This window comes from Trichomycterus rosablanca, chromosome 8, assembly GCF_030014385.1.
Source record: "Trichomycterus rosablanca isolate fTriRos1 chromosome 8, fTriRos1.hap1, whole genome shotgun sequence".
Lineage (NCBI taxonomy): Eukaryota > Metazoa > Chordata > Actinopteri > Siluriformes > Trichomycteridae > Trichomycterus > Trichomycterus rosablanca.
The window spans coordinates 23,993,769-24,007,268 of record NC_085995.1 but is presented as its reverse complement, the minus strand read 5'-3'; the positions used below and the strand labels follow the sequence as shown (position 1 = coordinate 24,007,268).

Here is a 13,500-nt window from a genome sequence, read left to right as displayed (position 1 = left end):
TGGTACAAAAGCAGCATCCAGGAAAGGCTGAGTTTTTGATGAGCAAAGATGATCAGAGGATCTCCAGTCTGTCAACAAATTGTTGGGGTTGTAATTATTTTGTTTTTTTATCCAACAAAAAGAATGTCCTCCCTTACTATAATGGCTCATACATTTATAGTCTGTCATCTTCCCTCCAGTTGCCCCCCTTGGACAAAATAAGTCATGAATGTACCAGCATCTTAAATTTATCCTGCTGTGTCATTCATAAAATAATAATAATCTTTTAGCTCCAGAGTGACAGCTGAGAGGAAGTAAAGCATCAAGTAAAACTTCTGAGACCCCAAACATCTTTGGATGACATCACACCGGAGAGCCAGTAGGAGTGTGGAGTTTTTGGGGGCTGGAAATGTGCGTGTGTGCGTGTGTGTGTGTGTGTGTGTGTGAGGGAGTGAGCGAGTAAACGTGTGCGGACCGAACACAAACTTTAGCCGCGTCTCACAAGTTTCTCTGGTGTTCATGTTTGCTGAACTTCTGCAGCTCAGGACGCGTAAACGGGACCGGTTTGGGGGTGATCTTTTGGGACACGTGTTCTAACTTCTGGACTTATTCTTATTATAGGAATATTGCAGTTTGGAGAGAGTTGGTGATGAATTTGGATGTGCGTGTTTTCAGCGGGACAGATGCGGCTGGATGGAAGAAGTGTAACTTTTATTGACGCATCCTCACCTCCGCACATCTGCAGGAGTTTACAAAGTTGGAGCTGATTTTATAACAACAGCCTACATTTCTGTTTGGGGTTTGTTTTTTTAATCCTCACGGAACTTACTGATCAAGCACAAGCCGGGTGTTTTTTGATCCAATCCCCCCATTCATTTCTCTGAGGAAGCCTGACGCTGTGCTGCGGGTACGATGGCACCGGGTGCGCAGGAGACGCGCTGGGCGACACGGAGCGGATTAGTACTGGTGCTGCTGTACGCCTTACTGTGCCTGGTCGCGGTGCGCGCCTGCCCGCACAAGTGCAGCTGCTCGGGATCACACGTGGAATGCCAGAACCAGGGATTCAAAAGTGTTCCCAGGGGTATCCCGAGGAACACCGAGCGACTGTGAGTAATCCATGCGTTACGGTTACACATCCCAAAGATGTTCATACACAATGCGTACTCATCCTAGTGAAATATTACTAGGGATCAGTCAGGTTTAGCTAGTTTTACTCACTGTGTAGTTCCATATCTATTAAAAAACTTATTTAAAAACTGTTTTAGGAAGAAAAAGAAGGAAAACTGGTCTGATGATGTTACTGGATCTTTTTCATAACTATTAGATGTAATCTTACCCATCGCATTAATAGATTCACTCTCCTGTAAGTGTATTAATTAGTAATTGATGCCCTACACCTACAGTATAGATGCAATTTGTGAACTGAACTGTGGGCCATATTTAACTCTATACACTTTGTCACCCCCTCTAGCCCACAGGGACCCTCATATTAACCCCACTGATCAGATATTATATGGGTGATGGACCGTTTTCAGCACTGCTATGATACAAACGTGCTGGTGTTGTTCTGGCCACAGCATCATATCTGGACTTATTACATACTGTTTAATCTAACTGTATTCTTTATTTGACTACAGTCAGTACTTGTATACACACAGACTACATGCGTAATTGTATACCTGCATATGGATATGTGCAGCTTATTAAATCAATAGGTTAACCTAATAAAGTGGCCAATGTTTGTTGTCCTCCACTTGTGTAATGCAGATGCAATGAAATCACTGGTTCAGTTTTAAATATTTTATATTTTGTTATAAATATTTGAGGGGACAAAATTAGAGTAGAAAATAGAGTTTAAAACTTTTTTGCTGTAAAAAAATGCATAAATGTTACTTTCCCAGAACAAGGTCCTCAAAAGCATACTATAGAACTATTTATTCATTTCAAATGATTTGTTTATGGATCGTTCTGTACTTTTGATTCTACTAAGGAAAATCTAATTACACAGCACAATCCTCTTAATGTAAACAGTTATGGAGATTAATTTTTTTGTCATTAATCTTCTATAGCATCTCTATAAAAATAGTTCTCTTTATGTATTCATATGTAAGCTAGTGGCTCGATTTACAGTACAATAACTATAACTATTCTATATAAATTCACCATCAGCTTGAAATATGACCTGTAAATGTAGCATCATTTTAAAACATGTTAATCAACTAATAATAGAATGAAATACAATAGCTTTAAATATGTGCCAATATTTGCAACTAAAGATAGTGAGAGTATATATATGTTGGCTTTCATTTCTCACTAGTGAGAAATAAACACTGAATGAATATCAAACACTGATTTAATCCTGTTGCCATTGCAAAAATGTGGTTTTGGCTATATACGCTCAATCGCTAATGAATACAATCTACAATGTGACCTACTGATGATGTGATGGAATTTGTAAAATCTGTTATGTTGTTTAAATATTTTAAACATGTATGATAGATTTAGGTTGGAATGGTTAGTTGTTGAGTGTTAAAAACAAAACAGTGAGTCTCTTGATTTATTCTGGCTTTGGCTGACACCCATGATGTACTTAAAAGTTCACAGTTTTGTTACAGCCAGCCAAAACGCTCAGACCCTTCATGTTTACATGCTTTCTTTGCCTGTTTTTTTCCCAGTGAATTTCTGTGTATATAATTTTGTTAACATTTAAAAGGAGAGTAATTAATCTTGCTTACTGTTACTAAAATGTTGCCAAATCTGTATGAATTAAATAGGTCTGTTTGATGCTAAAATGTATCATTTGGGAAACACTTTGCCGTACAGTTTGTAAGAAATCATAGATCTGTCATTGATGTAAACTGTTAAAACAGTGCTGCTTATCTAGAATATTGGGTATGACTCAGTCATATAATGTCGAAGTACGAGACATGGAATTGTGGAGAAAAATAGTATGATTTAAATGAGACATGACTGCAATTAAACACAACTTGTAATAAAAACGTGTACCAGATCTTGACACAAGCTTTTGCTACTTCACTACTAATAGTGTTCCTAAATAGTATTTTGATAAGTATGATAAGTGATCGAAGGTTTTGGCTTAATTCCCCACGTCTAAAATGAGTTGATGCGTAGAGCGTGTGTGTACCTTGGCATTCTCTAGGAGAACCAGTTTAGGGCAGTAAATTGGGTTGTATTTTATCATTTCCAGCATACACTTAAAAAAAATAGGCAATTGTTTGCTAAAAAAAAGCAGAGCCAACTATGCACAGGCATTAAAGACAGTCCATAAATCTTCCAAGATCATGAAGGTGAAGGGGTACAGGGGTACTCAGCGTCTAAGGTAGAAAAACAGAAAAAAGTCGTTTTCTTTGAATGTGGCGTGACAGCGAAAACGCACGAGCCCTGACCGGAGGGTCACTTGACCTTTTTAACCTGTAAGCCCCTGTGGGCTTAACTGAGGAATTTCCATATGAAGGAGCATAAATTTGGGCATGCCACTCACTCACCGTGTGTTTATTCTTTATTTGGTCAGGTTTGGCCCTGTCCGCTGGGTGTTGGAGTTGGGTGTCAGGCTTTGCTGTGTGTTTCACTATTGGGTGTAATGAAGTGATACAGTACTGCAGTTGTAATTTTTAGAGTTTACAAACAAGGTAAAAACTAATCTACAAAGTGGCTGACTTTAGAGCATTCTGTAAAATATGGTCTCATGACTGTTTAAAGTCCAGGTGTGGCCGGCCTCATTTCTTTGTAGTGGGGTTTATACACTGAGACTGGCCCCATAACACCATGCAGTTTTAATTTAAGTGTAATAAGTACAATCTGGCAATCTGCAAGGTCTACTAGTCGAAGAATCCAGTTTGCATTCCCCATAATCAGTAGATATTCTGAATACTTTTCTTTAAATCTACTGTAGTATTTGAGTACATGCAATTAAGTATCTTTTGTTGGTAGCTTTCAATCATTGTTCCAAATCAAACAAATTTAAATATTTGATTTGGCATCCCTAATTATTAGATTAGATTCATGCTGTTCTGCAATGATCAGTACTCTCCCAGGACCATTACAGAGTAGGTATTATTTGGGTGGTGGATCATTCTCAGCACTGCATTGACACTGACAAAAAATATCCAGCCAACAGCGCCCCATGGGCAGCGTCCTGTGACCACTGATGAAGGTCTAGAAGATGACCAACTCAAACAGCAGCAATAGCTGAGCGATCGTCTCCGACTTTACATCTACAAGGTGAACCAACTAGGTAGGAGTGTCTAATAGAGTGGACAGTGAGTGGATACAGTATTTAAAAAATCCAGCAGCGCTGCTGTGTCTGATCCACTCATACAGCACAACACTAACACACCACCACCATGTCATTGTCACTGAAGTGCTGAGAATCATCCACCACCTAAATAATACCTGCTCTGTGGTGGTCCTGTGAGAGTTCTGACCATTGAAGAACAGGGTAAAAGCAGGCTAAAAGTATGTAGAGAAACAGCTGGACTACAGTCAGTATTTGGGATGGTAATGGACAGTGAGTTTAGAAACCAGGAGGTGGTTTTAATGTTATGGTTGATCGGTGCATATAGTATATATAAACTTCAAAATGCAGGGCGGTTGATGTTTCTATGTTTTTTATGTGACTTTTTACGACTGTTGCTGGCTGTCTAGCTCATGGTATTAAATGAGGTGAATTTCTCCTCATTATTGTTTTCTACAGCCTGGTCTTGTATACAAACCTTTCCTGTCCTACACTTTCCTACACATGTATGCGCAGATGGACTCCCAGACTGAGGCTAAACTGCTTTTCAGTGCAGTTTTCATGGTGGCCAGCCTCTTTCGCCCTTGGCACTTCAGGAACAATGTGGCATTGTAGCTGGTTCAGCATGCTGCTGCGCCTTATCAAAGATCCACACTATAATGAGATAGAGAATGAGAGAAATGCCAATGTTCTGCACCCCCTACACTCAGTCTATGCCACGTTGTTTTCCAGTAACGCATACAGAGTGGGAATGGCATTCAGCATTCTGTCTTTTTGTAACATGGCTTTGATGGGCATCGTTAATCTCCTTACAGTCTCAGGTGTCTTTCTTATTGTAGTCATGACTAAACACGGTGGATTTTCAGTCAGCATGAAAGCATGTGTGTGTATATTTGCAGTTTTGGGGTTTGCAGTAACAGTCATTGGGTTTGTGGTCTTCAGTGCCCTTCTGACCTCAACTCAACATAAGAGCAGCATATGTGAAATCTGCGCATGGCTGAACGTCTGTGGTGCAGGCTGCCAGGCAGCTGCTGGCTCTGTTTATGGGCACAGACTTCAGAGAAGCATCGGGCACCAAGCCTTTAGCCAGGACTGCCATCAAGAGCTGTGTGCCAGCGCTGGCAACAAATTCTTCATGCTTTCTGAGAAAGGCCAGGGAACCACAAGTTTGAGTCACTCCAAGGGCCGAAATCTCCAATACAAGTTTAAATTGTAGATAGGGTTTCAGTGAAAGAAGAATTAGTTTTGGTCTACAAAGGTCATTTAACCATAGGAACAGGTTCAGGAATCCAGAAACATTTTACTTGTATTCCTAACCTTGGTTACTGGGCCAATTCTAAATCCTGGGCTATAAATAGTAAGGTTTTCATCCTCGCTAGAGAATACCACACTGTTTTCCAAACATCAGTCATTAACTGACATCTTTTTATTTTTTATGAAACACTAACCCTGCCATTTCTATAAAGCTTATAAATATTCATTCTTTTTATATTATAGTCAGGGGCAGCACAGTGGCTCAGTGGTTGGCACTGTTGCCTCTCAACTAGAAGGTCCCGGGTTTCCTCCTGGTGCTCCGGTTTCCTCCTGTAGTCCAAAGACATGCAGTCAGGTTAATTGATGAAACTGCTGCTGGAGTTTTTAAATACCATGTCCACTTACTGTCCACTCTATTAGACACTCCATCCTAGTTGGTTCACCTTGTAGATGTAAAGTCAGAGACGATCACTCATCTATCGCTGCTGTTTGAGTTGGTCATCTTGTAGACCTTCATCAGTGGTCACAGGACGCTGCCCACTGGTGACTCATACCAGCACAACACACGCTAACACACCACCACCATGTCAGTGTCACTGCAGGGCTGAGAATGATTTACAACCCAAATAATACCTACTCTTCAGTGGTCCTGGGAGAGTCCTGACCATTGAAGAACAGCATGAAAGGAGGCTAACAAAGCATGCAGAGAAATAGATTACTACAGTGAGTAATTGTAGAACTACAAAGTGCTTCTATATGGTAAGTGGAGCTGATAAAATGGACAGTGAGTGTAGAAACAAGGAGGTGGTTTTAATGTTATGTCTGTAAATAGCTACAGGGAAGACATACTTCCATAGACATTATCGGTATGGGCCAGCATCAATAGCCTATGTATATATGTATTTAATAGAAATATTTAGGCAGCCCCTTCCCCCCACATCTCTGGCTAACTGGGCTAGCTGAAAGATGGCTGCACGATCTTGCCCCACAATGAAAATCTAAGCCAGGAATGCATTCAGACATGAATTATAGTGTAGAAGCTCTTGAATTCATGAAGAGATTGCAAAACCTTGCTGGAAACCCTTACACCATAAGCGCATCAGTGTTTAATCCAAGGTTGGGTATGATGGCGTAAAAGTTGCAGCCGGTTCAGGTTAACAACTACGGACCTGGTTTTGATTTGAGGACTGTGTCACCAGAGCAAAACATAAAGCCCAGACTCGTGACTTCCAATCATTATTTATGTTGTCATTCTGGGCTGAGCAGTACTTGTCCTGATAATGTTTATTTCAATCTTACAAATATGGAAAACTTTCCGCGTGCTTTACGTCTTCGTCAGAGCAATCTAAACCCAATCAGGGCTCCAAACACTGGGTTGCATGTAGCAACGTGTTAAACAAAAGGTTCAAACCTGAATGTATTAATTTATTGGGATGGCGCCATGCATGGAAGAGATGTTCGGTACTGTCTCATGAGTTCTAGGAGCCAGCGCTTTGAACTTGATAGATTTACTTGAGCCACCCATTGAACCGGGAGCTGTTCTGGTTTTAAACAATTCTCCTGCTGAATAAACAGGAGCTGTGGAGATCTGGCCATTCTTAAATATGGTCAGGATGCTCAGTGTTTATTTAGCTTCTGATGTTTTCTCTTGCAGCGATGTCTATAGAAGGTACGCCACATTCATTTTATCCATTCCTGTTGGTGTTTCTTTGTTCCCGGATTGTTCTTGGCTGTTTGCAGGGTGCTGTTTTATGGATGAGTCCTGTGAGGTTAGCTATCATTTCGCCTTCATCAGAGGAGTGGAAATAACCGGCCGTCAGCGCTGTGAGTTTAAAGTGATGCGCAGGAGCAAACATGGGCCGCCTAAGCTATCAGCTGCCGGCGTTTCTGGAAATGAACGATCTTAAAAGTAAACAAACATGAAAGAATATAAATGAATTCATCTTCGTCCACCCCGCTTAAGATGATGGGAGTGTCTTCCTGCCAAGAATGCATCCAGACGGCATGGTAATGTTAATATTTACTAAACAAAAGCCTCCCTGAGACAGAGTCCAGCCAGAACCGCTGAGAAAAATACAACCTTTCACTGGCACCTACGTTCTCTCTATCATTCTGCCAGACTCTGTAGCCGCTTTTGACTTTGTACTCCGAATGATCCATCATCTCTCATAGTGATGATTTAAAGAGGGTACGGTATCCTGATTTCCCAGAAGTGTTATGAGTACCTATCAACAACTGGGTTGTGTAATACTGCTTATTTCTACTCTGGAATCAATGTTCAGATTTGCTGTGGACTTCATATTTCACCCACTCACACGTATAAACTTACAATCAGACCTCAATTATTTGATGATATAGCTTGTCAGATTTTATTTACAGAAAAGATGCTGGAGTTTAGATTCTAAGTCATATCAAAAACCCAAAGATGGAACTGAAGCAGGGAAGAGCAGAAATTAAATCCTTCTTGTACTGAAAACACAACTGCTATTATTCTAAATGTTATTTTTCATTTGTCAGAATTCTGGAAGGTGTTTAATCTGTCATGTTGCTTAAACTTGTCAGTGTTTAATAGCACGCAAAGTGATGGGCAACAGTCAGCGAAATAGCCACCACAATAAACAATATTTCAAATTGGATAACTTAAATGTATTAATTTTTTGCATAAAGTATACACTGATCAGCCATAACTCACTGTCCATTTTATCAGCTCCACTTACCATATAGGAGCACTTTGTAGTTCTACAATTACTGACTGTAATCTATCTGTTTCTCTGCATGCTTTGTTAGCCCCCTTTCATGCTGTTCTTCAATGGCCAGGACCCCCACAGAGCAGGTATTATTTAGGTGTTGGATCATTCTCAGCACTGCAGTGACACTGCTGGAGTTATTAAATACTGTGACCACTCACTGTCCACTCTATTAGACACTCCTACCTAGTTGGTCCACCTTGTAGATGTAAAATCAGAGACGATCGCTCATCTGTTGCTGCTGTTTGAGTTGGTTATCTTCTAGACCTCCATATATGGATGGATATATTTTTGGTTGGTGGACTATTCTCAATCCAGCAGTGACAGTAAGGTGTTTAAAAACTCCATCAGCATTGCTGTGTCTGATTCACTCATACCAGCACAACACACACTAACACACCACCACCATGTCAGTGTCACTGCAGTGCTGAGGATGATCCACCACCAAAATAATATCTGCTCTGTGGTGGTCCTGTGGGGGTCCTGATCATTGAAGAACAGAGTGAAAGCAAGCTAAAAAGGTATACAGGGAAATATATGGACTACAGTCAGTAATTGTGAAACTACAAAGTGCTTCTATATGGTAAGTGGAGCTGATAAAATGGACAGTGAGTGTAGAAATAAGGAGGTGGTTTTAATGTTATGGCTGATCTGTGTATGTTCCATTTATTTAGTTAGAGAAAACATGCAGTACATGTAAACCCTAGAAATTAACTCTACATGTTCGGAAAGAACGTGTGGCAACCACATGGCCGCCCATTACCAGGACTTAAAAGAAATAAATGAGGGGGTCTTTCATTCCCTGTACGGTAGGGTAGTAAACCACTTTTTTTGATCTCACACAAGTGCAAACAAACAAGCCTTCAAGAGAGATGCCATCTATCAGAACGATGCCTAAGACGAGTAGTGTTCTTTAATAGAGACTGTACATTCTGACTCCTGCTTTGCTAATACTTTTTTGGCACTGTTATGTCTTGTAAAATTACAAAGTCAAGGAGATTTAATTAATGGATAATGATACACCATAAAGATAATAAAGAAAACTAGGCAATCGCACTGTTGACAGTTATAATAATAATAATAATAATAATACATTTTATTTATATAGCGCTTTTCAAGATACTCAAAGACGCTTTACATAAGACAAATAATCAAAACAAATACGTACATACACCATACAAATCATAGTACAAAATCAAAATAGTACATCAACATCAAGAATAATTAAGATAAAAACAAAGAGAGCAGCATAAGACAGTTCATTAAAAATTAGCTAAATTATGAGAGAGAACAACAAATATAGAACAATTTCTTAAAATTAGACAGAAACAGGACAGATTTACATGCAATCAGGAAAAAGTTATGGAAGTCAATAGGCAGTCAATCAGTCATTTTAAACATGCTAATTAAAGGAGAAGTGATTTAGTTGCAGTTGTTCCTCTGATCATTTTCTGTGACCACTATTTCACTATACGGTCACAGTGAAGCTTGAGACTTTTCCAGCAACACAGAACATGTCCACTCACTCTATGCACTGACCGTTCTTATTTCCACAGTATCATGTGACCGATCACAATGTCTGCATGTTCCAATATACAGCAGTTATCATTTGGTGTCACAGACACATGTGTAGTGTTGGTGTTCAGTGCTGACCAGAAACCCTGACTCATGTTCGTTCCGATTCTATTAACAAAGCAAGATTCTCAATGACGCAACAGTTTTCCAGGAGCCAAAGGTCAGCTGCTTTCACTTAACAATCCCATTGGCTCAGTTGTACACAAAATTTGCCATGGTTAAATGGCATGTTTACCTGGGCATTACCTAGCAAATTATCTAGTAGACACTAAGTTTGAAAGCACCCCAGAGTTAAAAAGCAGAGTAAACTGACACTGCAATATACCAGGATCAATCCCAGTGCAATTGCTTGGCAAACACTGATGCTTAAGTTGATGCTTAAGTTTTTTTTGGCCATGTGTGGTCTCTGAATCTGTACATTAGTGTTACTGGAGGACGATAGCAATGTTTCCCTTGATAATATATGTAGGCTGGGGCTGACTTATGTGTAGAAAACTATATCCAGTCCTCTGATATGGCTTTTTCAGTGTCTAGAATTTATTACCTGTATTGTTTTGTGAATAGACAGTTAAAACAACGGGTCTGTCTGAAAACCTAGTGAGCTGCCTTGCTGTCTACTGCCTACCTAGGCAGTTGCCTATGTAGAGATTATTCTAATAAGACATCAAACTTATTGGGCAGATTATTTAGACGCACTACTTAGATTAGTCAGATTATCAGTCAGAAAAAAGGCACCTGGCCGCTCAGGTGGCGCAGCGGTAAAAACACACCCTGGCACACCAGAGCTGGGATCTCGAATACATCGTATTGAGTCTCAGCTCTGCCTGCCGGCTGGGCTGAGCAGCCACATGAACAACGATTGGCCTGTTGGTTATATAGGGGTGGGGCATTAAGCCGGATAGGGACTCTCATAACTGATGCAACTACAACCTCTGCTGGCTGGTTGATGGCGCCTGCACAGGGGCAGGGAAGGAGTGCGTTGATCAGGGTGTGTCTGTCCGTACACAGAGCTGATCCACAGCTGATCTCGTCTAGTGTAGGTGACAAAATGCATACGGCTGCTGACCACGTGTAGGAGGGGGCGTGGATTAGCTTTGTTCTCCTCAATCAGAGCCGGGGCCGGCATTAGTGGAGAGGAAGCATGACGCAATCGGGCAATTGGACGCGCTAAAAAGTTGGGAGAAAAAAGGGAAAAAATGCATAAACAAAATATATATACTGTATATAAAAAAAGAAATAAGGCACCTCATTAGGTAGTATTTTAAGGTATCTAAGAACTTCCTTTTGGGAGCACACGTACAATGATGTAAAATGCTGTCTATATATAGAGCTCAATGTGTTTTCAGACAGATCCCACAAATCCTGAAGTTGTTCTGTACTTTGAAAAACCACAAAATGTATTTGTCATTACAAATCTACAGTATATGCCCTGTAATGGACTGGCGACGTGTGGGTAGCACTGTCACCTCACAGCAAGAAGGTGGGGCGGTCCAGGTCCTTATGTGTGGAGTTTGCATGTTCTCCTCGTGTCTGTGTGGATTTCCTCCCGAAGCTCCGGGTTTCCTCCCACAGTCCAAAGACATGCAAGTGAGGTGAATTGGAGATAAATTGGCCATGATTGTGTATGACATTAAACTAGTGAAGTAATGAATCTTGTGTGGTGAGTGACTACCGTTTCTGTCGTGAATGTGGCCAGTGTGTGTAGGGTATGACTAAAAATCCTAATAAATAAATGAAAGAACTCATCAGGAAATATCTAATTACCCACCTTGTCTTGATAAATTACTCCAACAGGAAAAACAACTTTTAGTTTGAATCATCGAGAAAATTAAGTGCTGTCAGCAAGTTAAGAGTCAGAATGTGGAATCAATTATGAATGAATCAGCAGTGAATACTTTCGGTAATGTGCTGTTTTGTAGAGAGAAAACACAAAAACAAAGCTGGTAAAGAAATGTTAGTATTTCTAACTCAATTTCACTTAATGCCTTGTGTTTGCTATTGGTCTATAAGCTGGGCAAAGTTGAATAAATGTAACACAGGGGTTCTGAAGGAACGTAGTCTCACTTGTTCATACTCACTTACGCAATGTTTTGGGGATGTGGAAGGAATCCAATGTGATGTACATGTCCAATTGCACTCAAAGCCAGGATCCAGATGTTGTGAGGCACCAACACTACCTGCTGAGCCACAAGGCTGCCCAATCAGCAAGTCTATTGTAAATATATATATACAGTGTATCACAAAAGTGAGTACACCCCTCACATTTCTGCAGATATTTAAGTATATCTTTTCATGGGACAACACTGACAAAATGACACTTTGACACAATGAAAAGTAGTCTGTGTGCAGCTTATATAACAGTGTAAATTTATTCTTCCCTCAAAATAACTCAATATACAGCCATTAATGTCTAAACCACCGGCAACAAAAGTGAGTACACCCCGAAGAGACTACACCCCTAAATGTCCAAATTGAGCACTGCTTGTCATTTTCCCTCCAAAATGTCATGTGATTTGTTAGTGTTACTAGGTCTCAGGTGTGCATAGGGAGCAGGTGTGTTCAATTTAGTAGTACAGCTCTCACACTCTCTCATACTGGTCACTGAAAGTTCCAACATGGCACCTCATGGCAAAGAACTCTCTGAGGATCCTAAAAGACGAATTGTTGCGCTACATGAAGATGGCCAAGGCTACAAGAAGATTGCCAACACCCTGAAACTGGGCTGCAGCACAGTGGCCAAGATCATCCAGCGTTTTAAAAGAGCAGGGTCCACTCAGAACAGACCTCACGTTGGTCGTCCAAAGAAGCTGAGTGCACGTGCTCAGCGTCACATCCAACTGCTGTCTTTGAAAGATAGGCGCAGGAGTGCTGTCAGCATTGCTGCAGAGATTGAAAAGGTGGGGGGTCAGCCTGTCAGTGCTCAGACCATACGCCGCACACTACATCAAATTGGTCTGCATGGCTGTCACCTCAGAAGGAAGCCTCTTCTGAAGTCTCTACACAAGAAAGCCTGCAAACAGTTTGCTGAAGACATGTCAACAAAGGACATGGATTACTGGAACCATGTCCTATGGTCTGATGAGACCAAGATTAATTTGTTTGGTTCAGATGGTCTCAAGCATGTGTGGCGGCAATCAGGTGAGGAGTACAAAGATAAGTGTGTCATGCCTACAGTCAAGCATGGTGGTGGGAATGCCATGGTCTGGGGCTGCATGAGTGCAGCAGGTGTTGGGGAGTTACATTTCATTGAGGGACACATGAACTCCAATATGTACTGTGAAATACTGAAGCAGAGCATGATCCCCTCCCTCCGGAAACTGGGTCGCAGGGCAGTGTTCCAGCATGATAATGACCCCAAACACACCTCTAAGACGACCACTGCTTTATTGAAGAGGCTGAGGGTAAAGGTGATGGACTGGCCAAGCATGTCTCCAGACCTAAACCCAATAGAACATCTTTGGGGCATCCTCAAGCGGAAGGTGGAGGAGCGCAAAGTCTCGAATATCCGCCAGCTCCGTGATGTCGTCATGGAGGAGTGGAAAAGCATTCCAGTGGCAACCTGTGAAGCTCTGGTAAACTCCATGCCCAGGAGAGTTAAGGCAGTTCTGGGAAATAATGATGGCCACACAAAATATTGACACTTCAGGAACTTTCAATAAGGGGTGTACTCACTTTTGTTGCCGGTGGTTT

At 41.1% G+C, this 13,500-nt stretch overlaps 1 protein-coding gene across 1 annotated transcript in view; it reads left to right on the top strand.

Moving 5' to 3' along the window:
- Positions 1 to 891: 891 nt before the first annotated feature.
- LOC134318706 (slit homolog 2 protein-like) overlaps positions 892 to 13,500 on the top strand; it is a 187,300-nt gene continuing 174,691 nt past the window's right edge. The window contains exon 1 of the mRNA XM_062999640.1: positions 892 to 1,085. Within this exon, the coding sequence (XP_062855710.1) occupies positions 892 to 1,085 (194 nt within the window). The remainder of the gene's footprint in view (positions 1,086 to 13,500) is intronic.